This window comes from Xiphophorus hellerii, chromosome 22 (assembly GCF_003331165.1).
Source record: "Xiphophorus hellerii strain 12219 chromosome 22, Xiphophorus_hellerii-4.1, whole genome shotgun sequence".
Taxonomy (NCBI): Eukaryota; Metazoa; Chordata; class Actinopteri; order Cyprinodontiformes; family Poeciliidae; genus Xiphophorus; species Xiphophorus hellerii.
The window spans coordinates 18,608,982-18,636,111 of NC_045693.1; the positions used below are offsets into that span (position 1 = coordinate 18,608,982).

Below are 27,130 nucleotides of genomic sequence, written 5' to 3' on the forward strand. Positions count from 1 at the left end.
CAGTTCTTCCATACTCTTTCCATTACAAGCTTAGTGACTGGACAGTACTCTGCAACATGGTCGAAGCTCTGGTGATTGTTTTACTACCCTACTGCATTAAAAATCTCTACAACTTTGTCAAATGTTTTCTAACACTAATCAACTCCAGTCCTGAAGGCGCACTGCCTTGCATTTTTTTAGCTGGATTCATATTAGTTCAAAATGCAACCAGGTAAAATTATTTACTGAAATTACATGACTTCTGAGGGCAGTTGTTAAAGGGGACGGAGTATCTATTCACAGGACACTTTACATACTTTTATTTTGCAGAACTATTAGAATCTTGTACATCATGTGCCTTCCACTTCTCTATTACATTATGCTGACCCATCACAAGATTTAAAAAAGACAAAACACACACACACACACACACACACATTGGAGTTTATGGTTGTAACATGACAAGATGTGAAAAAGCTCAAGGGTATTAATACTTTTGCAAGGGACTGTATATGAACTTCGCTAAGCCTACAAATTACAGTGTGTGGATTTCTTGGCACAGGCATGCAGGGCTGCAGTGATAAAATAATATCACTTGAACTGTATTTTCTGCCACAGTCTCCAGCATATAGAGCTCCTTTCATACTAGTCCTGTGTAGTGCTTTGTCCAGTATAGTTCTGGATATGATATCATCTATTAATAATGTATTGGCAATGGATTACATAAAAAGGGAGCAGAAATAACATCCAATATTCATGCCCCCTGAGCTCGAGTGTGTCCAATCCGTTTGGCCCATAAAACCTTAGCCCCATTTCCATATCCGCTGTGGGTCACAACAGGTCTGCCGCACAAAGGCTCACAGAAAAGCTCAACTCAGGAAGAGGGCAGTAAAAATTGGGTGGATTTCTGAACCCTTATGAAACAGCCCTCCTTTGAGAAAAAAAAGAGTGAAAAAGTGAAAAAGCCCTTTTCCGATTTCAGCGCCTGTGAAAAACCTGTTACAGTGTTTCCCTCTTTAATTGTGCCACTTGAGAAATTGACGTGCCTCTGAAACATGGCATGAATCTCGCAGTTATTGCAGTCCCCTTGGCAGGGAATGTTGATACAACATCTGCATGCTATAGAAAGTAATGGAAGTAGCAGAGGTGGCAGCTGCAACTCTACAGGAAGTGTGCCATTTTCAGGCAGCGCTGCTGTGAGAACCACTAACTGCCAGCCTGGTCGTGCAGGCAGCTCTGATTGCCAGGACACTATGACAAACACGCAGGGGCTGGGAGTGTTGCATCCTGGGGGATGACAGCTTCTGTTTGATTGTCAATAAGGCTCATTAGCAGAAAAAATGGAGAATGCGGAAAGAGATTAAATGACTTGCAACAGGGTCCTCCTCATGTTTCATTACAGTGGATTTATCAGACCCTTTATTTCATCAATATCAGGGAAAAAAATAAGGAAGTGGAAGGACTGCTGCAAAATCCAATTTTGTACATTTCTATACATACCCGATAAAGTGTGAGCTGTTTTATTGAATTCAGCACCACCTAACTCAAAAAAAAAAAGAAAAAAACCCTCTCCAGTGCAACTCTTGTCTTAAGACCAAGCGGCGGATGTTTCCCTCCATCTTAGGGAGGGACGGCCAACAAAGCAGCGTGTAAGGGCCTTTCCCTAAAGAGTCCTTGTCACGCCGCGCCAAACCTCTGTGATTATCGTTGTTTTTGCAGAGAGTGTCCACGCCTGCCAATACCGCTGTTCCATAAATGAATTTGGCCCCTCGTCAACGAATTACCTAACACGCAGAACTGTGTATGTGTCACATCCAATTCCAACTCACCGGCTTTGGCGGTGTGTGTCAGCTGGAGGACTTAATCATCAATCGTCAATCATAATAAGCGAAACGCATTGATAGGAGTTGTGTTTTTTTTCCCCCTCCTCTTTTTCCTTTCCGACGCCGTTAAAGTGTAAAGGGAGAAGTTAAAAACGACCTTGTTAAAATGGGACCACCATTTATATTCCTAATTTAGTGTATGGATTAATTAGTGTTGGCGAGTGAGTGTATCAGTTTCCATGTGGCAGAGCTTTGGAGTGATCAAATCATTACTCTCTTTCATAAGGGAACTCTGGAGTGATTTCTATCAGACGTTGATGTTTCTGCTCAGAACCAGCTTTGCACATATTTAGAACCGTGCTTTTAATTATTTCTTAATTGGACAGTTAATAAACAGGCCTTTTTAAGTATTAGGAGCCAATCTATAACCTCAATTTCACACCATGCAAAATTAATGCTATCAGGGTCTTTAAGGGATACATAGGATGTTTCAAGTGGGATACTGTTGAGATGTTATAAGTGGTTAATATCTTACCTGAGGTAGATAAGTATCTAGTTAGCTAGCTAGTCTAAGATAAGCCAACAGCAAAGTGGTCATTTTCTGTTTAAAATAGTCATGCATATAAATTATGAAGCTTATGCTTTAGCTCTCAGGTTGAAGATAATCCTGAATATTTAAACTGTTGCCTGCTTGTATTAGGGGCGTATTTACTTAGTAACCAATTGTTAGTTAAACAAAAAGTAGATTCAGACGGTGTTGAACTACCAGTGATCTTGATGAGTTAAAGGAACTAGCTCTTTGCATTTCCATCATCACAAGTTCTGACTCTGACACCCAGACACCCCCAAAAAAGAGTTCTTTCAGCACTTGGTACTGGGCCAGAGAAAAGAACCGCTTCAGCCAATCCAAGTCTTATGACCAGCCTGTTTAAAACACCAGAGTAAGTTCTTCAACTGGAAAAATAAGGTAAAAGCAATGGATGTCAACATTTACAAAGTTGGATTAGCAATAGAAGAACACCAAGGCATTGTCTCTCACCTTCCCGATGTTGATCTGATCTCTTTAAAAGGTTGCAATGTGATATTCTTAGCGGGATCCTTAAAACTCATTTCTGACTGAGTTCTTAAACACCGTTCAGTTTTTAATATTGCCAGGTGGTGTTGGTAAAACCTGCTATAAAAGTGTTTAACCCCCACTTCCCAGCGCTGGTAGAACAGAAACTGGATTGTGAAACATTTACAATCACATTATTGTTTAAAACAGCTTTAATAAATAAAAATGACGATTTTAGGAAACTTGTTTGCAGCCCAGTCTGGGTCATTTCAACATTTTATTTTGTCAGAGTAACCTTCTGATTTAAAAGTGGTATAAAAGGGAAACACATTATATCATTTATTACCTCCATAACAATGTAAATAATCATCAGCGTCTAACAAATCACCAAACGCAAACATGACAATTTACTCTAAATGTATATAATAGTCTTCTCATAAGTCACAATGTATTTTAAATCTGAAGTTGTTTCAAGATGGTTTAAGTTCACTTAGGTCTCATGTTAGCCTGCAGGTCTAATTAATCAGGAAAACAAAAGCAGGAATATCAAGTACAGGTAAGATTTTAGCAGCTTATAACCTTTTAACAGAGTCTCACTTCAAAAAAAAAAATCCTTTTAATGCTGCCTCACATCCACATTACACACTTACTGGCACAGAATATCTTTTGCACGAGGCAGAGGAATCTGGCTCATATTTTCCTTCGGCCTGATCCATTGCACTCCTCTCTCCCGTCATATAGATCGGAGTCTGCAGGGGCCAGAGGCGCTGACAGAGCCCAGATGCTCCCAGTCTGTCTGGGGGACTGGGGAGACTGGTGCCATGGGGTCCTGGAGCCTCTGAAGTGCCGCCCCTCCATCAACATGACCAAGGCTAGACCTGCACTTTCTCCAGGCTGAGACACTCTCCTTACCACGCTGACAAGTGCGCTGCACAGTCGCAGATTGATATGTGCACACTCAAAGGTAATCGCTCTAACGTAATGTACGGCCATTCGTCAGCCGTTCCTAATCAGGGAGCCCAAAAACCCAAGGCTTGGGTTCTCACTGACACAAGGTCGCATGCTGATACCACGAGTTTTTTTTTTTTTCTCATTTAATCTTCAACTTGCTGCTGTAGAGATCAGTCTCTTTGTTCTCAAGAAACCAACATTAAAAAAAGGAGGCACCATGCGAATCCTACGTCCTCCTGGTTTCAGTCTCAAAACAACAGACAAAGATCATTACAAGAGCATCAAAGTGTGCCATGTTTGAAACGCTGGTTCTCTTTGTAGTAGCGCTGGAGCATGGAGTGTGTTGGTATTAGACGCTGCTGTGGCAGCTGTCGTGGCTGGCTGTGTGGTGCCTTGGTGTTAGGGCCTCCGAGAGAAAGGCCGTCCCGGCAGACAGACACTGGGGGAGGAAACCCGATACGGCAGCCAAAAACCCGGTCTAATGTCTGTGTATCCAGCTATCTATCCGATGTCTGTCTGTCTGAGTGTTGGAGGCTGCCTATCTGCATACTGGATCCTCCTCTGGCTCCCCCAGCACGACCGCGCTGCCTGCAGCTGAGCTTAACACGCACTAGAAAGTTGTAGCTTTATATATTTTAAGCGCGCAAACTTCTTCTGGAAGAATGGCTGTTTATGAAATCGGCAATGCGGCTGCGTCATTAATTCTGCAGGGCGGGGCCGTGGGAGTTGGTGGTGGTGGTGAGGGGGGACTAAGCATCGGGACTTGTTCCGAAGGGGTTCAGGTCGTGATAACGGCAGAATTATGAGCCGACATGTATGAAGAGAAGGAGATGGAAGCGCGGAGTGTGTTTGTGTTTGATGTGGGGGCAGAAAATTGTTCTATAATGAGGAGGGGTGCCAGGATATGAGATGGGAAGCGGGGAGTTGGAGACAGGATATAAGTTATGAGAAGGAAACTAATGTTAGGAAATGCAGAGGGTGTTGTTGTTGTCTCTGCTGCAGCTTGTATGAGCCAGAATGTATCTTAGCTACTATTGGGCTATGATTAATACAGCCCGGCCAGGTCAGAACCCCGCACTGATGCTACGGATGCCACCAACCATATCCCCGCTCTTTTAGGGGCTCAAATAAGTGTGTGTCGCTTGTGTGCGTGTGTGTGTGAGAAAGAGAGAGAAACAGAGAGAAATAGAGAGAGAGAGAGAAAACACGCATGCACGTGTGCGTGTGTGTGAGGGGGTTAATAAATGTTGAATCAAACGCCGCACGAGACACTCACACTCCTTAAGGGTTGCCCATTAGCGGTGTGTGGGTGCATGGGGAGTTTATCAGTGTCTGGGTGATTTATGAAGTCAGACTCAATATCATCCACTTCACCCACACACATATGGACATGCACATGTGCACACACACACACCAGCATGCATGGCCACATTCTCACGTACCCACATGCACAGCAGCCCCTGCGTGCCCGCACGTGCACTCCAGCAGTCTCTTTGTGAAAAGGGAGGCAGGTCTGAGGGCAAAATTAAAGGTTTCCCAGAGATTAACAGCGTAGATGAGCCTCTTTAAATCTAATTCTTTTTTATCTCTGAGCCTGAATTATAAAAAGGTGGTGAAAATATGACAAAATAAGGCAAATATTGTTATAATGCATCTATTGGTAGGTTAAAATAGTTAAAAAAAGTAAAAATGGTAAAAAGTTGACAAATAATGATGGAATAATTGTTAGAGGGACTCTTTGGGTAAATTACAGAACCAATTACTGGCAGCATATTTGATGCTTTGATGCCGGACTTGTTTTAAAAACATCAACCGCTCAACTCTAAAGACTTCAGTCGCTTTGGTTGCTAAATTCGTGGCATTCCATAGAATTTACTTGGCCAGTAGCAAAAAAAAAAGGAGGGTGCTTACAGTGCACTTCAGAGTGTGCCTGGCTTAAATGGGACCCCTTGTGGCTGTGTCACAGCTCCCTTCGTTAGGGGGCTGACTGTAGCCTGTAGTCACCACAGGCATCATTAGCCCTCTGTGAAACCACAGACTGAGTCTCATTCTTCATCTGCCTGTCTGCTGCCTCAACATTTACGCTGCGATGCTGCTCCAATGGCAGAATAACTGAGTCCGGCGAGCTGCGGTGAGAGAGACAGCCGTGCGGAGCCAGGGCGGATAAGAAGATTCAAAAATGCAGCAAAGTTCAAATATATTCAGCAGGCGGGCCACTCGAATTGGTTCTGTAAAGGTTAGAGCCGGGGTTATTTTTGGAGGGTGGATTATTAGGCTACCTGGGCTGAAGAGAAGAGGAATAACTATGAGCGAGTTAGGGTCACTTTGGAGCAGAAGACAGTGAGTTGAATCAGGAATTCAAACTGTAACTGTAACAACGGATCAATGGGAGAAAAGAAAAACACAGAAAGTAAAAGTTCAAGGCACATTCAGTTAAAACAACTGTTTTCTCTAAACACGCGCATCCCCGCATGCTCTCTTTTTTTTCCCAGAAAGAAATAATAATTTATCCCACAGGGATTAAATGGGGTTGTGATGATAATAAAATAACACATAAACATTTAAATTACAGATTAAATGCACTGGATGAATTCAAGGTTGAAATGTTGATTTTCTGTTTCCCCGTTCTGTACTGCCCTCTAATGGAAAAGCCCACTCAGAAATAAAAGAAGGAGCTCTGACAAGTCAGACAGCGAGGGAAGAACAGACACACGGCATAATTAAAAACGAGCCGAACAGAGAGCAATTTATAAGAAACCAGCACTGAAATTAAACAAAGTGAAATTGATGAAAAGAGCAGATTTGTCGTTCTGAAATGTGTTTATTTAAACATGTCGAAACGGAGGAAGAGTACAGTATATATAACACATGAGACATCTCTCCACTCTAGGTGGATTATAAGGCGAGAGCAAACAATGAGATCTAAATGAAGACAAAACAAATGCTTCACTACAAAGCTTTGTAGCCATAAAATTCTGAGCCTTTATCACTGGATGTCGAACAAAGCATTCACTTGGCAGGAAATTAAAAAACCAACGAGAGGTACAAAGACTAATTCTGCTAAGGAAGAAAAAAAAAGAAACAACAACAACAACAATGCAAGAGACATATTTTTAAGGGAATAATAATGCTTTAGAAAAACCATTCCAGCACTATCTGGCAAACGCAATGAGGACCCACGGGAGCATATGTTTGTAATTCCTACTGTTCTCTGTTTAAGTTATTTTTGCAACAATCTAATTCTGCAACAATTCTGTATCGCATTAACAATGCAGCATCTCTATTCTTAGATTAAAAAAAAATTAAAAAAGAAAGAACTATAGTGAGGTTTTCCAAGTAATTCCAGTTGTTCCACAGTTTGTGCCAAGATGCCTAACTTTATAGCCTTGTTTTGTGTTTAAAAAAAAAAAAAAGAAAAAATAAAACAACCCCGTGCGTGTGTGGTATGCTTTCGTGGGTGTGCGTGTGTGCACACTGAATGAAGGACAGTCGGGCTCTGTCATGCTTCAGCCTTCCCCTCTCTGCCTCTCATGGGTGAGCAGCCATTGTTTGAGATGGTCGCCCCTGCCGCTCATGTACGGCCCACTCTGTCCAGAGCTGGAAATGACTCGGTGACAAGGAATGAGTAGAGGAACCTGGCACAGACGGGCAGGGAGAAGTGTGACGCTCTGAGGGAATAGACGTGTTTTGTTTTGTTTTGTTTATCTCATAAATTTCACAACACTTCCTCATGTCAGAGTAACTTTTCACAGCTGGATGTTGATTTTCTTTAATCAGTAATTTTTTTTTAGTTTGATTTATAATCAAAAAGAAGTTGCATAGATAAATTTTTCATCTAGGAAATAAAAGGTAAATATTTTTTTTTAAAAAGCAAATTACCACAGATTGCAGGTTTCCGGTCAAAGTTTAGCATTTATAGTCACGGCAAATCAATAATTTAAACATTTTGATAGCAGGTGCGCATGATAAATTCAAGAATGTGTGACTTAAAAGCACTCGACGTGCAGAGGATATGAACTACACCTTTCTGAGTTATTTTGCACTTTTCATGTTCTCTCGCTGCATAAAAAACAAAGTGCCACACCAGAACTGTTTGGTTTGATCCTGTGCATATCCACATTCAGGGTGATGGCTTAGTCTTAGGGTATAAATGTTTTTTTTTGTTTTTTTTTACTCTTTAATAGTGAAAAGCAAAGAAGCAATCAAAAATTAATGGGCAAAAACACCAGCAGGATGAATATTCAATCGAGAGGGTGTCAACATTAAGATCTGATAACCCTGTGATCATTAAAAAGAGGAAGTCAGTGAAGCGTTTACTCTTGTTGCAGACGACTGCCAGGGGGGTCCCGAGTTCTTTGTAAACTAAATGGCTGGAGAAAGATTAAGCAAGCAAGCCTAAAACACTTCGATCACTGTGGATTCGGAACAAGAAAAGCGGTAATCGTCGGAGCAAACCGCTGGAATCGCCTCTTTTTAAAAAATATTCTAAATGATGTCCTCGTTTTGTTCGAGCTGCACGAACAGGAAAAGGAAAAAAACAAAGCAAAAAAAAAAAACCCATCCCAAACCACTGCTGCACTCTGGCTGCATCCCCTCTAATTTAACAGAGCTGTGCACCGAATGGATGGTTCCACTCTCGCTCCCTTCATACGAAAAGTTGGACAAGCAGTGTGTGTTTCGGTTAAAATCCATCATTAAACCCTCTTCCATATCAACAGCAATAAAACTTTCTGAGCCCCCAGATTAACCTTGCAGACAGAGAAATACTGCTCGCGTATTCGGATCAATACTGTTCCCCGGGTTTGGAGGGAGAGCGGGGTACCCTCAAGGCCTTCGGATCTGCCTCTTCACATAGGGGGGAAAAAGAGCACTACGCCAGGCTTATCAATACTCAAATCCTGGTGAAGAAGTGCCACAGAGAGGCGAGGATCGATTGAGCACACTGAGCTTTTCACAGCTGAAGCCCGAGTGGAGCAGTGCTACTGACAAGTAATTGACACTGACAATCTGACTCTGGATCTGAATCAGGAGCTAAGGGCTCAGGCTCCCAGCCTCCCTGGCGAAAGGGAAGAAATGTCTGTAAAACATGAGGCTGAGCACTATTATACAGCTATATACCAGTATTGCCACTGGCTACTGAAAAGTGTAAAGTATATAGAGAATTTAATGCGGCGCATCAAGAGCCAAACTGTGCAATTTTATCCCTAATTCTGATTGGAAAAACTGCAGAGTTTTAATTCGTTTTCTTTTTTTCTTTCTGCAAATTTAAATTCCAAACCGCAGCGGACGGAAAAGCGGCGCATAAACACAATTTTTCGACATGGAGTTTTATGGAACATATAAGGAGATAACACAAGAAGTGCTCTCTGCCTTCACGGAGCACACCGGTGGTGCCCACAGCACTACATGGGCAGAGTTAAACAGGCTTTGATCAAAGGGTCTGATCAAAAGAAGACACACCACTTGCCCTCTGGCCTTTCATTTTGTACACAGTGGATTTGTGGGTAAAACGATGCGGACCAGGTTTCCTACAAGAATCGGAGATTTGCGGTGAACGATACCGACAGGAGAGAGCAGGAACAAAAAGGTGTGGGCTTAAAAAAACGAAAAAAAAAATACCGTGCTGTAGGTAGCTTTACTCCTTGGCTGCTCTCGGCAGGAGGTGCCGATTGCATTTGATGGAACACACTTATGGTTTAAGATTCAATATCCTGGATTGTGGAAAACTTTTACACAACTGCTTTTGAGTAAATGGCATCTCAGCAGACAGCTGAAACAACAACAATGGGTCTTAGAATCAGTTAGTGTTAAGCTCAGGCCCGTTGAGGTTTCAAAGTCTGAAAAATGCAGAACTTGTCTATCATACCGCTCCTCTGGTTAAAAGCCTTTTTGATAGGATGCCAGAGAAACTGCTGGAGTGACCAGAGTTTTTTCCAGCTGCATAGACTAATATGCTGCTCCTCCCCCACCTGTTACTGTTTTCTGAAGGAAGGCCAGCTAGTACACTTTGTCTTTGTGTACCATAAAAACTAATTTTCCTGTTTGTAAATATTTTTAGTCATAAAAAAGGAAAAAAAAAACAAAACATGAAAAGTCATCATGTGGAATTGAAAGGAGCTCTGCTCATCACTCTTTGGAAGGCACCATTTATGAGTGCCATGTCTAATTGACCATTATTTTCAATGTTACTCTGTAGTAAAGTCCATTAAAGATAATACTAAACTCAGTATTTAGTATAGATTTTAAATTTATACTTGTGCTTATATGTAATAATAGCAATAATTTAAATGTGCTTTGTAAAAACAATAGAAAGGGTTTTGTTGTACAGCATTTTAAATAAAATTAGACAACTTTCACATATGCTGTGTTAACAATGTAGATCACATATAATAAGAACGATTTAACTCCTGCGTTCTTTCATTTTTTACGTGTAAATGGCACCTTAAATATGGACTTAATAACTTTAAGCACTTAATTTTTTTATGTCTAAAGTGAAATGTTCAGCATAATCTTTCCTGGAAAATTTCTATGTCAAAAAATATATTATTAAATCCAGGTTTCTTTAATTATGAATATTTCATTTTAAGTAGCTGCAAGCTTCCATGTTTAACCTTCTGTAAAATTTTAAGAAATAATTAACAAACCATTTTTTTATTATTATTATTATTTGTTCTGTTCACAACAGATAGCTTCATGATAAAAACCATTTTCTGTCCCTTTTGGCTTGAATAAATTAAGTAATGATGGAAGCCTGTCAATCAATGTCATCCACACTCACCGGATTCCTCCTCATGGCCCCTCCCACCGCCCGCACCGCTCTGGGGTTTCCCGCCATCTCGGCGAGGCGTTTATACGAGACCGTCTCTCCAAACTTCACGTCCCTCAGAAGTACTTGCAGCACGCGGCTGGTGAAGGCATCTTCGCCACGCGGCAGAGGACAGGGGAGAAAAGAGAAAAGAGAAGGTGAGATTAAATCTGGCAGAGATTTGATAACAAGAGGAAGCGTCGCACGCTGATGGAACTCTTTTCAATCAAAACAGAAAGTGTGAATATGCCTGATTAAAACACTTGCTGTATACCGGGATGTCTGTCTCTCTTTATTCCTTACAGCACTCATTAAAAACTAAATACGAAGAAGTCTCCCCTCTTTGACCTTAGAACCAGTATTAACATGCTACACAAGCAGACGTGAGAAAATTATTCCTATGGCAGAAAAATCTAGGTTATGCTTCGGAAAGGTCACAGCTAAAATTAAAAAAGTTCGCTCCTTCATTTAAAAGGATTAAGAGGGGCCAAAAAGACTGCAAATCTGCTCCAGATTTTTAATAATAATAATTTGAATGTTGCAAAAACCATTTGTGGCAGTGGGATGACTTTGAGGTTAATCAGACCAATTTGTCCTTTTAATTGCTTTCTATTCAGAGTAGATTCATTATATCATCTTCACTTAAATGGCGGAATTCCTCAAATCATCCGCAGCTTAACCGACCATATTACCGGCTTTGATTTCATTAGCACTTTAGCAGCAGTATTATCTTTTTTTTTTTTCTGGATTACCGGGCAGTGACTGAGAGGCATGTTTGTCTAGCTCCGATTGCTGAAGAAAAGGGAAAAGTATTTGAAGCGTCTCGAACGCTTGAGACACTGATGCACTCAGCTTGTGTAGCGAGTGGAAAAACACTTTTCTCTTTTTTTGCACACAGGACAAGAAGGGGAACAATAGTCTCGTTATCAAGACTGGGTGAAATTCGTCTAGTATACACATGTACTCCGCCATGAAAATTCAATTAGTGATCTCCCATTCTCTCTCATTTATATGGTCTAAGAGAGCACATGACAACTGATCTATGTGAAATCCCTCTAAATTGGCATTGTGTGAAAACATGTCACACCCCTGTCTCTCTTCTACAGAGCGAACATCCTTTGCTCCCCAGGCTCCCTTGCTACCTTATAGTCACTCTCTGCTACACAAAGCCACGCGAACAAGGCAATTTGCCTAAACTGGGGGGAATAAGTGTAAAACCTAAAGGGGATACGTTTGATTGATGCACACCCATGTGAGTTCTTTGTCTTGAACAAGGCCCGTAGGTACTGTTTAATAATTTTTCAGGTAATAATCACGCTGTCAACGAGATGACGGGCTCTTACGCAGACAGCCTTAATGTTGTGAGGAGATAAGATACACCCCCTAAAAAAAAAAAAATAATTTTTTTTTCCTTTTTATGCTTTTCACTCTCCCTCCTGTAGCTCAGATTTGGCCTCGTGATGATGTCTGCGGTGAATACTGATATTGCTTTGCCACTGATGGGTAGACGAATGTCTGCCCAGAATGAGGTGACGACAAATCCCTGTTGATGCAAACTTTTCGGGCAAACGAAACAAGGTCTGCGTCGCCCTGGAAACAAGTTACGACACGCTTAATGTGTTTAAGAAAGTTCATTTTAAGACTTTTTTAACACCACTGTGATTTCAATTTAAGAACTGACATGTATTATGAGAAATATCCTACTTACAACTTATTTTTGATTTGTTAAATAGTTTAAAGAAGTTTAACATGACATTGTCAACTAAAACTGTACTTTTACACTTTAGCTACATAACTAAATCACCTCCCCAAACTTTCTTGTTGATTGGTTTAACTACTATGAAAATCCTTGCTTTTAAGCAAGATATGAATATACACTTCCCTCTAAAAAAGGAGCTAGTAGTGGGTCTTAAATTTAAGGGACAATTTTTTTTTCACCAACTTCATTTTGCAGTCCAATCACAAAAGATCTGACATGTATGTGACAGTTTTGGAAAGTTTATAAAGTGTCAGATCCAGACAAATAAAAAGCTGCTGCGACCAACACAGTCTCTCCATCACTGTTGTTTCAATGCAACATCATTGGAAAGGTTAGAGAAACCCATGCTTGTAAGATTATTTCCACATATTGAACAAAATTCCACGACAATCCAATTTTGAAATGGATTTGGATTTTTTTTTTTTTTACTTTGGGAAGCTGTGGAATGTGATAAAATATTTTGTTTAATTGTTGTTTTGTTTTATTGTGATGTTTTTTTCTGAAGGTTTGGAGTCTACATTGAAATTGAAATAAAAATGTGAATTTATTCTTTCCAGCACAGCTAATTGTATCCTTTTATTATCATCAAATAATCTGTATTTTTAAAGGACTTTTCATACAAAAAGTTTGCATGAACAATTTATTAGAAAACAAGGAAAATACTTGGTTATAAAAACAAATGAGTCACCTCTCAACACCCCATCAACAACATACAAAACACATTCTTAAGGCGAGCTCATGCACCTTGTAGATAGCTGGTTTTGTTACAGCATAATGACTAAACTCCTCAGTAAATCAGAGAACAAACATATCCTATCACCTTACTTCCATCTTAAAAACCTTAAAGAAATCCTGTAACTAGTGATGTACCAATTTATTGGCCAGGAATATTGTGAAATGTCTGAAAACTAAGAACTTGCACAATTTTAGTTTTGTAAGAACATCAACCTACGACATGTGCTTTGACACACTTTGTTCGGAGTTTAACCAAACATCAGTTGAAGGTTACAGTATTTTTTACTTTGATGCAAAAAAATGTATAATCTTGCAATTCTTTCTTTTTCAGTTTGCTTCAAAGCTACTCTAAGAAATTTTATTTGAAATAGTTCTAGGATTAAAATAACATTGAAACAGGGAGATCAGACCAACCAGAAAAGAGGGAATCAGAATGAAGCGAAGAAAAGCCTGACCAGTCCATCTCTGCTCCTAACACTTCTGCACGAATCCTGTTTCTCAGAGCAGGTCGGGCTGGAAAACAAGTGTCTGTTCTTTCATCTGCAGATACAGAGGTTAAAGAACTTTGCCCTCATCAGTGTTTGTGACAGACACTTCATGCAGGTCGCCCAAGGTGACCAGCAGTGATTCAGAGAGCGGTCCCCCAGCCCCATACTTCATAAAGAGCCTAATACGGTGTGTCTGAGGTCAGGACCCTCTTTAGATCAGAGTGCAGTGATGTCAATTGTTTAAATAAAACTTGAGGGAAACCACTTACATGTTTACACGCGGCCCATAATCATGTCACAGGTCATTACCTGCAGTGAGGCCAGGTGATGGGGCTGCTGCGGAGGCAGAGACGGATTTACTCGGAGAAAAATCGAATGCATCTAGTGATTATGAGGATATTGACATATATGATTGATTTGCTCATAATTTTGTATACGAGAGCAATCTCGAGGAGGAAAAATAGAAAGCTGTAAACTGATTTCCATCAGCCCCGCTAATGACAGAGTTGGAGAGACGACCTCCAGCTGACAGTCACCTCTTACATGCTTGTGAGAGAGCAAAAAGACAATAGTGGAAATGCAGCTACCTCATTATCCTTTGTGTCTAATGGGAGGGAAGACTTTGACTCCCAGTCAAAGTGTCTCTTGAGTCTTAAGGGATCCATACTTTTGAAGGCTGACGGGGTGCTGATGATTCTCTGATTATTCGATATTCTGAAAACGTTCATTTCCCTAATTCCTCTCCACATCACAGGGGCGAGTCCTGGTGAGTGTCTCATCTCGCCCTGCGCTGTGCACAGGGGGAGGTTGAGGCTCCTGCAGGAACACAGTCATTTGGGCTTTGAAGAGCGCCCTTCCCCCCACCCCCCGCCTCCTCTTTGCCTGGCCCCCCTCCCAGCACATTCCCCGTGCCGCTTACCGAGACTAAGATCCTCTCGTCTGTTACATATGGATGTATAATTAATGAGATAAGAATATGCATCATTTTAAGAACCCACGTTGGCGTCTGTGGTTTTCTGAGGGAGCAAATGCGAGCGCACACACACACACACACACCCCATACATGCCCACGCGCACCCCCCCGCACATACACATGCTGGAGCTAACTGAGCGTAACACGCGCAGGCTCTCACCATTCCTTTACCCCTGTTGGCCAAACTTCCGTGTGATGTTGTGTGTGACAGTCAGACGATATAGGGAACTGCGCCTTGAATCTCCTTTCATGTCACCTCTGTTTCTCAGGTATGCCGTGACAGCTAATATGAAAAGTGGCTTGTTTTGTCAGAAATGTGTAAATAAACATGGCAACACTTCAAGTGAAGGTCACAACTCAATATTACATGACAAGTGCTGCGAGAGCGCTGTCGCGTTCAGGTTCTCCCCAAAGATAACTGAGCAAACAAAAAGTTGGTTGTCACAGATTGTAATAACCTGATTATACTTGTTTTTTATATCCCTTTCTTTCTTGGAGACTAGTGGCAACAGTATGACTTGTTAAAGAGAAATTTATGCTCCATAAAGGCAAAATCAATTCATAAATTTTTTGCACGCACACAAAAAAATATATATATTTATATGTGTTTTTTTTTTTCTTTACCCTCAAAAGACAAATACTCCTGATGCACACATTTAACATTTTTCCACTAGTTTGGCCTCTGGTTCTGACTACTGAGAGACTAAACCTTGCATTTTATGGAGCCCCAAAACAAAAGACGAGTGGGGGGAAGAGGTGCAACACGGCACAATCACCTATTCAGATCAGGTACTAATGAAGAATTCCATCTATCCTGAAATTTAATTAAAACCCCAAAGACTTTCAGATGAGATGCGATTTGAAAGAGCCCAGGGCTGGTACACAAGCACTTGGTGGCGAAGGGAATCACACTGAAAGTTGATATCGTAATTGGTCCTGATGTATTTTCTGCATTGCCTTTGCGGGAGCGTGGGACTCATAGCTGTATACAGGGTCTCGACGGAGTACCTGCTCATTGAAAATGCCATCACTCAAGCACCGCAGATCTGCATGAAATTAGAGAGCAACTAAGGCCTGATTGCAGGGGAAGGGAGCCACAATTGTTAAATGCATATATTAGGGTTTTTCTTCTCCATGTATGTGTGCATGTGGGGCTAAGTGAGCTGGTCTGAAAATCCTTAAGTTAAAATATGATAAGCGCCTCAGTAAAATAACATAAAAAAAGATTCTTAGTTGTTGTGAAAACAGCACTGACTTTTTATTTGATGTCTATGTTTAGGTTTGTCGTGTAACAAAATTACAGTGTCTTCAAAACAAAAAAAAATATCTTATTCATCTTTTCTGTCACTTACTTTGCAAACACAAATACTCACTGAAAGAACAATAATTGTAAATGTAAAATACTATGTCTGGTGAAAAACTAACACAGTGGACATCAACTGTAAATTATTGCAGTGGCAGCATCATGCTGTGACATGCTTTTCATAAACCAGAAGAGTAATGCAATAAAACCTATCAGAGGCTGTAAACTGGACAGTGACCCAAAACATATGTAAGAGATACGATGAGGGGGTTTAAATCAATGCATATTTATGTGTTAATGTGCCTCAAAGTAAGTGAAGTCTCATTGAGAATCTGCGGCAACACCTGAATAATTATAAACATTGTATTAATTTGTTTTGACCAATGCACTGACTTTAATTTGATTTTAAAAGTTTGCTAGGCAACAAAATCATTGTCTTTAAAAGCACCAGAGATAATTAAATCTTCATTTTTGTCCTTTAGCTTCTCTATCACTAACTCCACAAGCACAACGTCCCACTACAAGAACACTAATTGTCCAGTTTTCTAGGCCGCTTTTTACACACCCTAAGTGACTGATCAAGCCAACAATAAGCTCATTCAAACTTTACCACCATTCACATGTTCTCATCTAAAAAAAAAAAAAAAGACAGAGAAAGAAAAAGAAAAGAAAGCTTCCTGTCTGAAAATGTCAAGAGTGGAATTCGATCAGTTTCAAAGAATGTGCCAAGAATCATGAAAAAGCTTGCCAAGACTAACACGCGTGGTAAGAGCTGCCACAGATTACTGAACCAAGTTACAGCTCTGTGTTCTGTTCTCTCTCCGCCGCTCACACACACACACACGCACACGCACACACCACCCACTTTCCTCCACTCTCCCTCTCAGCCATAAAATACTTCATTATAACACAGTGAGCCAGTGAGTGTAAGTGATGTAACTGACAATTAAGAGTGAAAGCCTGATCCCAGTCACGGCTCTGCAAATATTTATCCATGACAGACCTCCTTGCAGGGCGGGGTGGTGAAAGGCAGGGAGCGGGAGACTCCCAGCGGTCTGCGGCTCGGTGAAGTACGCCTGGAGCCATTCAACGCAGCGCTGCATCTCGGGGCTCGTTTCTGCTGGGCTATCGGTGACCACGCAGCTCAGGGGGGCCTCGCTGCTCCTGGGAGGGATGTAAGGCAGGACAAGGGAAGTAAGATGGGGATCAGAGGAGCAATCATACCACCCCAGCTATAGCTTGAACGGTGCTAAAAAAAAGAAAAAAAAGTCACAGGAGTGCAGTAACATACGACACAGATGGAAGATGGCATTATATGCAGAATAAAACTTAAGCTGTTAATTGAGACGTGCTTAAAATCTAAAGTTGCACACTGCCAAGGAAGCTTTAACACTATGTGAACTTTTTGTCACATTACAATAACAAACCTCTTGTGTGTTTTATTTGGATTTTACATGGCAGGTGAACAAACAGTAGTATAGTATTATATAACTGTGAGGTTTTCATTTTTATTACAGATACAAATCTGAAAAGTGTGGTGTGAATTTGAATCAATTCCTCCTTGGATATGACACCCCACATGAAAACACCAGAGTAACCAACTTTCTTCAGTAGTCGCCTAATCAATAATGGAGCCCAATTGTGTGTAGCTTAATCACAGTTGTGCTCTGATGAATTGATGAATATCCAGCATAATTAAGACAAAGGGACACATGAAATAGGTCAGCAATAAAGTTAGAAAACAAATCCTAAGCTTTCAACATCTTTAAACAGCTCTGTTAAATCCATCATCTGAGTATGGGCCAACTGCAAACCCATCAAAACGTGGCGATCACACAAACTGACAGTCTGTGTGAAAAGAAGATTACGGTATTTAAAGAAGCAGCCAAGAGTTCCACTGTAACTCTGGAGGAGCTGCAGTAATCCACCGCACAGGTGGGAGAATCTGTTGACTGGACAATCACAACGTGTATGCTACACAAATCTGTTTTTATAAAAGAATGGTGGGGAAAAAGAGCTGAAGACAGCTATAATATGTCCTGTTTGCATCTCAGGGGCATCTCAATAAATCAGAGTGCAGTGGAGCCCCACCTAAACACAGATGTTTCTGTGGAATGGGACTCCAAGTTATTCGCTGGAAATAAGTTGGAGTCTTATTTTCAGCTAAATAAGGTGGAAGGGCTGGAATACTAGAATAGAGTTAGGGTTATTTTAGATATATTAGTGCATAATGCATATCTAAAATATTCTAAAGAAAATGCTTGGGAAGCTCAAATAAGTGGACACAGTGCCACTTGATAAGCCATTGGCTGGTGCTTGCTAAACAGCCAAGCCATTAGCTATGCTTTTCTTGGCACTGATTGGCTGTGCCCTCAAGAGCGGAAGTAAGGAAGAGTGTAGATATTATTTTCTGTCGTACTGCCAAAATGATTTACTCTGTGAGTGTTTATGCATATTAAGGTATATTTAAACAATTAAAACAGGCAGTTATAAGCGTTTTGAGGGTCTAAAGTAATCACAGATTTTAACCATTCACAAGTGATTATGGTCCTTAACCTTTGCGAATACTGGGAGTTCACTGTATTTATTGAAAAGTTTATTTATTTCAGAAAGTCAATTCAGTGAGTAAACACGAGGTATAGATTAATTGCACACAGGCTGATGTTTTCAAACACATATTTTTGCTAATTATGATTTTCCACTTACAACTAATTAGAACATGACATTTAGGCTTTGAATATTATATCAGACCAATAAAAAAACATTTTTTATAGGTAATAGGCAGAAATATGGAGTTAAGAAAAAGAACTGAATTACAAAGGGTAAATTGAATGGGATTGAATATTCTAATTTACTGAAATTTACTTGCAGGGGACACTGTAAGCATGCAGGAGAAGGTGCTCTGGTCAGACAATTAATTTTCAACTTAACAGTAATGAAGAAATATTGTTTGTAATTGAGTATGAGTGGTATGACTTGGATAAAAAAGAATGACAAAAAGTTTTATTCAGGTTTATTCCAAACATCTATTTTTCATTTTCCACTGTGTAAATTTGCACTACTTTGTTCAATAAATGACAATGGCATGAATATTTTGTAAGGCATTAACACTTACAGGTTTACCCACTGTAAAAGCAGCAGGTAAACTGCAGCCGCAAGCCAAAAAACTGGAGCAAAACATGAAGAAATCCAGAAATGTCTCACAACAGATTTTAAGTGTGTGTATGTGTATTGCACAAAGTGAAAGAGGAATCACAAGGGGCAGAGTTTGTGAAGCAGTACAGATAGTTTTTCAAAAATAACTACAACAAAAAAGGGGGGTTTTAGAAATAGTCAGAAAAAGTTAGAAGCCTTAACAACCGTTTCAACTCTGCTTGGGCTTTGTTTAGAGTTCATGACAAGAATAAATGGATTTATTTATTTTTTCTTTTTGGACAAACCGGAGCTGGCCAGTACAGAACTGCACTTGGACGTGCATCTTAGCATGAGTAGATGCTTGGAGGAATTTGCCGATGGTTGAGTTGGCATCACTTAACAGCTGAGTTTCTCTCTGCTGCTGACCACCCCCCAGGTCAACGCAAGCAGGCTGACCCATATTTGACACTTAAAGACCCTATTGGGAAGGTCCTCTCTTAGCATGTGCATTACTCCAAAGTGGACCTCAAGCTGTGTTGCGGATTCTAAAGCAGGCCGCCAATTCCATTAACTGGTGTACAGGACTTATAAATAAATAATATCGCCATTTAAGTGCCCCCCTTTTTTTTAAAAATTGGCTTATCCTGTACGGTATTAATAATAGACATTTACTTTGTTAAACACACAGGCTGTCTCCCTCCCGCCTGCCGTAACAACGTGGCCCTAAAGTGTTTTTACACTTCTGCAGGTCACAGTTTGAGCAGCGTTTTATATTGGACATGTGAAGCCGAGGTTTACTGGAGTGTTATGACTGAGCAGGTCAGTTTTCAGAGGGCCGCTCTGCCTGCTAGTTTGTGGCTGTGTGATGGAAATCTCCTGGGTGCCGTTTAACAGTGGGTGTAAATACAGTAAAAGGTGTAAATACTCTCATTTCTAAATAAACCTCGCAGCAGTTTATAGCCGAGCGGTGGAGAACTCGGAAACCCACCAGCGGGCTCTGCGCTGAGACCCACTCAAACAATGGCCATGGCTCATGGCAATCTCTGTCGGCATGGGTGAGTGCCCAGCCAGCCCCTACTTGTCATTGTCTCTCCTTTCTATCCCTTCCCTCCTCCTTCCCCCCTAGCTTTCCCTCCTCATTTCGCCCCCTCTCTATTTCTCTGTCCTCCCACACCAGCTCTTTTGGCTCCCCAACACCACCCCGCGCCCCCCCGCCTACTTTCTCTCAGCTAGGATCTCCAGGCCACCGTTCCCTTTCTACCCCACCACCACCAACTCGCATCCTCCCACCTCTACCTCCTCCTCTACCCCTCCACATCTCCTCTTTCTCTCTGAGAGGATGTTCCAGACGCTGCACACTGACAGCTCGGGGATATTGTGTGTGGAAATGTTCCTGTTGGACCCGCAGGCCCTTACAATCTACCGGACAAAGGCTGGTGCACCTTTGCTTAAGGCTTGGCACCTTTGACCCCCTCCCCTGCTCGCACTTCAGACTTGTCACCGTAGCTAATTTTTCCTCTCCGCCTTTCGCTTTAAAAGTTGCCTCAGCGACACAACGTTGACAGTGGTAAAACTTAATGTAATGCAGGACATGTTATGGTTGATAAACAACAGCAAATATAAATAAATAAGTGAAAAAGGAACAACATCAGTGGAGCTGAAGTCTGTCACCTCTTGGTGCAACGGGGGATTGTTTTTAAAGAGCATATGGGCTGTGGAAGATGGAGCTCCTGCAACATTTCCAGACGCTTCAGTGCATCACCAGTCAACCCTCGTCATATGGTCTTTAAAGAGGCCAGACTGGCACATTACCGAGCCTTTTTACATGAAATTTGGCATTATTTTCTGAAATAAAGTAAGAAATACAAACTTTGTCCTTGTTTTGCTTAAGTAATGAACGTATGCATGGATGGAATTGAGATTCTTACTGAATTGAGATTCTTACTGAATTGAGATTCTTACTTTGAGTAAAATTATCTAGATATTGCAATATCACAAAATAAATAATAATGACACATATTTATTATATTTGATATTTACTAAGGCATTGTTTTTTATTTAACATGGCCTGTTAAAATAAGTAGTAAGTTTTAAGTCAACTCTTTGTAGTCACAACATTAAAACTATTTTCTGTTATTTTCTTCAGAGTAACCCTGAGGTACACTAATATAAGCTGATTAACAACTTGGGTAATCTTGGGGTAATCTTGTTTATTTTACCTTTGACTGGAAGTAATATTAATATTTCAGAGTGGCCCAATCAGAGACTCAATTTGAATCTCATAGGGAGTCTGTGGAAGGAGCTAAAGATTTGGGTAATGGGAAGGAGGCATTATAGCATTAGAGATAATCACTGAATATATATACTGTATATATGCATATATTTATTTATTTATTTGTTTTAAATACCAGTGGGAACATGGAGAAGTTGGTCAGCAATTGTAAGGCGGATTTAACTGTTGTAAAGACAAAACATATATTATTTGATTATTATTGAGATAGGCATAACTTTTAAAAGATATTTATCTCATTTCATATTTCATATTTATTGGTTAAATATAAATAATTATAGATGTTAACATCCCATTGCAATAAAACACTTTGGAATTGTAGACTATGATGATTTCATAAACAGTGCTACAAGATTAAGCAATGCAAAGCAACAGGTGATGGGGGGTGGAGTGATGCTGCACCATGCATGCCAAGAAAACATTGTTAACATCAGTATATTTTCTGACATCTCATTAAAATGACTTCAAAATGTAGGAATAATGCAAGAAAGACTAGCATGAAAGAAAACTTTAGCAGTTTGGAAACTGTTTAATATTTTTGGTGTACCTTGATATTGGTAACAAGCTTGTGCTTGATTGTGATTAAAAAAAAGCTTCAATAATTGCATTTCAGTTGAAATAAACATTACAAACCAGGTTAAAGTAGAACTGCTCTTTCATTATCTTTTGACTGCATAAATCATACTTCTTTAGTGTCCTTTGGCCATTTTCTATTCAATCACAGGTAAGGAAATAAGAAACTAATTCCAAACTAGCAGAGGATCTGCTGCACTAAAAAGAATATTTCCCCTGATACGAGATAGCGATTTGAGAAAATTTCTAATACTGTGCTCCTGTCACAATCAATTTCCAATTACCATAAATCATTGTTGCGTAAAGTGGGAGTCATCTGGAGTTCCACCTATTTTCCAACTCTAATATAAAGAATGAATTGAGCATTTGTGTAATGTTGAAGGTTATTCCATCAATCAATGAAACAATGAGAAAAAGGCAGAAAAAAAGAAGAATATTTGGCATTAAAATTGTCAGTTTTCCTTGAAACATCTGGTATGTCCACTTGCACAAGACTTCAGTAAGACTTTTTCTATCAGCTACAGACGTAAGAATGAAACAGGTTAACCACAGGATCTAATTGAAAGGGATCTGGCGAAGGGTGTAATGGTGTATCGCACAAAAAAGGGGAAAAACTCCAAAGTGAAGCCTCCATCCTCTGAAGCGTGATGGCGCTCATCCCGACTCGATCGGCTGTCACTTTTGACACAGCCTGCCAGAGTTCTCCTTCACCGATCATGGGTAACATGGCGGGTCAGAGGATGAAATAGAAAAGGCCAAGAGCCGTTCAATATTTTTCCTCAGCCTTATAGCTGCAGATACTTAACTCAGAGACGTCAAAGACTCAAGAGAGCATGAAAAAAGCCTAAAATGACTGTCTAAAAAGGGAGAAAAAATACAGCATGTCTCTATGAATGTCAAGATCCTGATGGTCTCTGAGCAAGAGGGTGTGATACAATTGTAAGCCACTTGCTCGATGCAGGGCGTTCAACCATTTGAGATCAGATGCCTATCTCAGTACTGGTAAGCTTTAAGAAAGGCTTCCTATTCTGCTATGAGAGAGAGAGAAAGAGAGAACATTTTGTGCTCAGCTGTTTCGAAATAAAAACAACTAGGCCAGATAAACTGCTCTCCTGATATCCAGCAACTCTTATTAGCAAATGTCCACGGAAGAGGCCGCACGCTCAATCCAATACATAAAGGTGGTGGTGAAATACTGCAGAGCAGGCAACAAAGCACACAACAATTAGGTCTTCTCCCAGCTGGCTAGCCACAGGAGTCAGTGAAGGCATGTATTACCAGAGCCTTAACTCTTACTCCATTATGTAGTGTATCCACACCCCAACGCTGCAATGTTTATCTACAACAGAGTACTGAGCAGTTTCAAATAGCGTTTTTAGCCTCTATTCTCAAGTGCCACAGTAAGAGATTCCAATTACCCGAATGGTAAGGAGCCAGTGAGGGAGGCATAAAGTACATTAGGGATCCCCTGTAACTGCAGGGACCTTTTAGAGACTCAGCTGAAGAGGGCCAGGAGACTGAGGGGACAGTGACCCTGCATGGATAGCCTCTGTCAAAATTTGACCACGTCAAGCACAAAGGCATTATGGGAATCCAGTGTCACCAAGTCCTAATTACTGTCTGTGTTCAGAGCAAATTACTGCCTTGTTCCTCTGATTAGGGAGGAGGCTAATCTTCACCTGTGTACGCCAGCACTGTTGAGGGCCCTTGAGTGTTAGCGCTTCGTCTTCTGTAATTTATTTTTAAATCAGTGCCCGCTCCCAAGAGTTTTGAGTGTTTTGTTGTGAACCGCTTACCATGATCCCCACCGCCGCCCCCTCACCCCTAAATCCTTGACTAAATCCTTGTTTGGTGCCACAGGAAGATAAGCAATAACAACACTTGGGCATAATTGACTCGTACTCCTCTCCAAGATGTCAGAGCGGAATCATCTCTCTGCATATTGCCGTGGTATGTCGCACGCTATACACTTCTGTGCGTTGCAGATACAGAATCCAATCAAGTTCTAAAACAAACTTGCCTCATGTTGGAGAAACTTCACGGTCGACAGCAGGGAAAAGGGAGGGGGAACAAAAACTGCAGGAGCTGCTTTTAGTTCTGAGCGGCAACTCTCATTTGGCTTCTGGGTTCACCCTGGAGGTTCTGCTTTGGAAAACCACAACATTTGCAGAATTTTATCAGAGCGAATGTCAGTGTCTCGTCTGCGTGGGGCGGTTTACAGGTAGTGTGTTGCACAGGTGTTGGTTTACACAGGAAATGGCACATGCAGCCTGATTGGGAGGATCCCAGGAGACGGGGGCACAAACATAGAGCACAGATGGGTCCAAGGGCCAGTGGGAGCAGCACCTTAATGAATACGCAGCTGAGTACTACACTTCAAAACATGCAAAACAATATTCTGAGGCGGTCATAAAAATAGAACAAAAAAATAATCTGAATATCATTACACAATGAATAATTCATATATCTTTTCTAAAGGGAGTACGTCAAAAAGTCTCCCCGCTGCTTTATTGATGATTTCATTCAATATTTCAGCAGTTTGCAGTTTGTATGACGAAGCATTTTAGTTACAAATGTAAGCAGTTTATTTAGCACACAAAAGTGTATTTAGACAATGAAAGACTGTGCTAGACAAAGACTGGTACAAGATAAAAATTTAAATAATAACCCAAATGTCCAAATATAGCAGCTACTTTTACATATAAATTTACCTGAGGGGACTCCCGGCTATCACTAAAGTCTGCCTTTTATTGAACATTAAGCTTATGTGTTAAGCTGATGTGATGATGGAGAAAGAAAGATGGAATGAACCAAAGGTTTGTCACCATTTTTCAACACATAGTCACTCACTTGTCTTTGTTATCGCAAGTCAGACAACACCACTGGCACTGGAGTAAAATTAGCTCTGGTGGCATGCTGAAAAATTATTCATACCCTTCTCAGTGTATGTATTTTGAGTCTAGTGATATCCACAGACTTTTTTAAATCAAATATCTGTTGTAGTATTCTAGTATTTTAGCTTTATCTATGTACTCCAAATTCAGAAAAGTGTCAATGCACATGCAAAAACACAGCAGCTTCACAAAATATAGTTTTGGTCTAAACCACGAGCTCCAAGACTTTTTTTTTTAATACAAGATGATCATACTGTTAGAATATTATTCTTATTTAATATTTGGGCTGCACAATATATCACATCACTGTTGTCATCGCAATATCAATGTGTGCAATATTGCAATCGCAAAGGAATGCTTTGGCTTGTAGCTCAGTAAGTTATTAGAGTTCAACTGTCGTTCATTGACCCTGCGTATATCAATAATGTATTTGGCCAGGGGAATGGACCCTAACTTCCCTCAATGACCACACCCTGTGTGTATTTTTATTGCCCTAGAAACTTTTAAGCTAACAGAGACTGCTGAGGAAATTGCAAAAGCAGATTTAAAAAGAGGAGGAAAAAATCTGACAAAAATGGGTCAACTGTAACTGATATTGCCATAATAGTCTCAATATATATTAACATATTCACAATTATGGTACCTCTGGTTTCTCAACTGCAAAAAACAGTACTGTATACAATTCTTTAGTCTTTGCTTATTCCTTTAAACCTTCATTTAAAGCTCAGACTTTCTTTGTTATCTTTTAAAGTGGACCTTAGGGACTTGTTTGCGACATTTGGTTAAAATCTAGGAAGTTTACCAGGACACAGCACATCCTAAAATTGGTCTGGCAAAGCCATTGGTCAAATTATATAGAACAGATCCAGAAAGGAACCGTAGTGGAAAATAAGTTGTAGTTGTGGTTTCCCGACGTGTGAGCACATCATGTAAACAGACCCCAACCAGGGAAACACATTTACCATACCGCTATTCAGCGCAAAGCAGGACATTGATTCACAACACAACACGAGTGTGAGAAAAACGATAAATGCATCACCTCAGATATTTCACACCAGCAGTGGTAGTGTGTAAAAGCTGTTGTGACAGCTTGGGTATTAGAGCCGGGTAGATGGAAAATGTCTGGCTGCTTATGAATGCCAATGCGACTGGGGTGACGGGTTTGACACAAAAACACTCCACCTCAGAACAATTAGGTTGTTCTCAGGCCCCATCCAGTGTTGTCGGTGATAATGGAAAGCTGTGAGGATAACTGGTGATAAATAGACTTTAACACCCTCCTCCTTAAGAACAGTGCAGTCCTGCAGTCCTCTCATATGCTTAACTAATCATGACCATGGCCAGCAAATTCATACAAAAGACTAATTACTGTTGTACTTCACTTCAGTCTCAAAGGCCTCTTATAGAAGGACTTGGGGGTTCTCCTGCCTCTTTTCTCCTCTTGATGGTTATTTTTTTTTTTAAGTAGGCCTCATGCTAGACAAAGGCGTTTAAAAATTTGTGATTGCTTTCATCCGCTTTAATTGCATTCAGAAATGGCATTTCTGCCACATAATGCACTCCTATTGTTTCAGAATTATCTGGCTTGGGGAGTAAAATCTACAATATTTGACGATGCTCCCGAGCTAAATCGTCTCTTGAAATTGAAATATGCCACCGAAATGCAAAATAATAATAAAAAAAAGCAAGCCTTTGCAGCTGATATACTGGAAAGCTCCTTGGCTTTCTACAGAATGCTATTATTATGCATATCCAGGTAGAAAGTTAATTAACCCAAAGCTTAAGCTAATTATGGTAGCAGAATGCTATCAACCAAACGCTTTCAGTCAGACAGCTGTCCAGAATTTCATTTGCTAATCATTTGTCTTTTGCCGGAGCATATGGTACATTTCCCCGCTATCACAGCAACAACAAACAGATGAAAATCATTAACTAAAAACAATGTGCAATGTGCAAAAAATCAGACACAGATTTATAAGGCTTTGTGTCAGAGAAAAAAGTGGGGGGTTGATGGTGGGGATTTATGGCCTGGTAAGTATAATGATAATTTTGGTTTTAGCCACTTAGGATTTTAGGCTGATCACATGACCTGAGTGTGCAGGGAATTCACATGCACAAATATATTGTTTATATCTATATGCAAATGAGAGAGAAGTGTTTATCCGTGTAAAATTAATTACAATTTTCTATAGAGGCTTATGCAAAGAGCTTGCTCTTAACAATTTTTAGCTTCTAACACATTTTGTGCCAGTATTTTTTTTCAACATTTTTATGTTGTTAAAACAAGAACTCCCCCAGCTCAGAATTAAATCAATTATTTTCCAAGAAATGCTTCATACTTTATTTTTTTTCTTTTCATAAAAACACA

At 40.4% G+C, this 27,130-nt stretch overlaps 1 protein-coding gene across 5 annotated transcripts in view; it reads right to left on the reverse strand.

The window, feature by feature from the left end:
* LOC116713338 (methylated-DNA--protein-cysteine methyltransferase) overlaps positions 1 to 27,130 on the reverse strand; it is a 37,435-nt gene that overhangs the window by 3,749 nt on the left and 6,556 nt on the right. For 3 of the 5 annotated variants that reach the window (XM_032553476.1, XM_032553477.1, XM_032553478.1), the window contains exons 3-5: positions 16,874 to 17,034; positions 10,586 to 10,725; positions 6,609 to 7,475 (exon numbers count right to left, since the gene is read on the reverse strand). In XM_032553476.1, coding sequence (XP_032409367.1) covers positions 7,314 to 7,475; positions 10,586 to 10,725; positions 16,874 to 17,034 — 463 coding nt within the window. In that variant the 3' untranslated portion in view covers positions 6,609 to 7,313. Of the gene's footprint in view, positions 1 to 6,608; positions 7,476 to 10,585; positions 10,726 to 16,873; positions 17,035 to 27,130 lie in introns of those variants that run through there. The other 2 variants (XM_032553479.1, XM_032553480.1) reach the window with 2 other exon arrangements.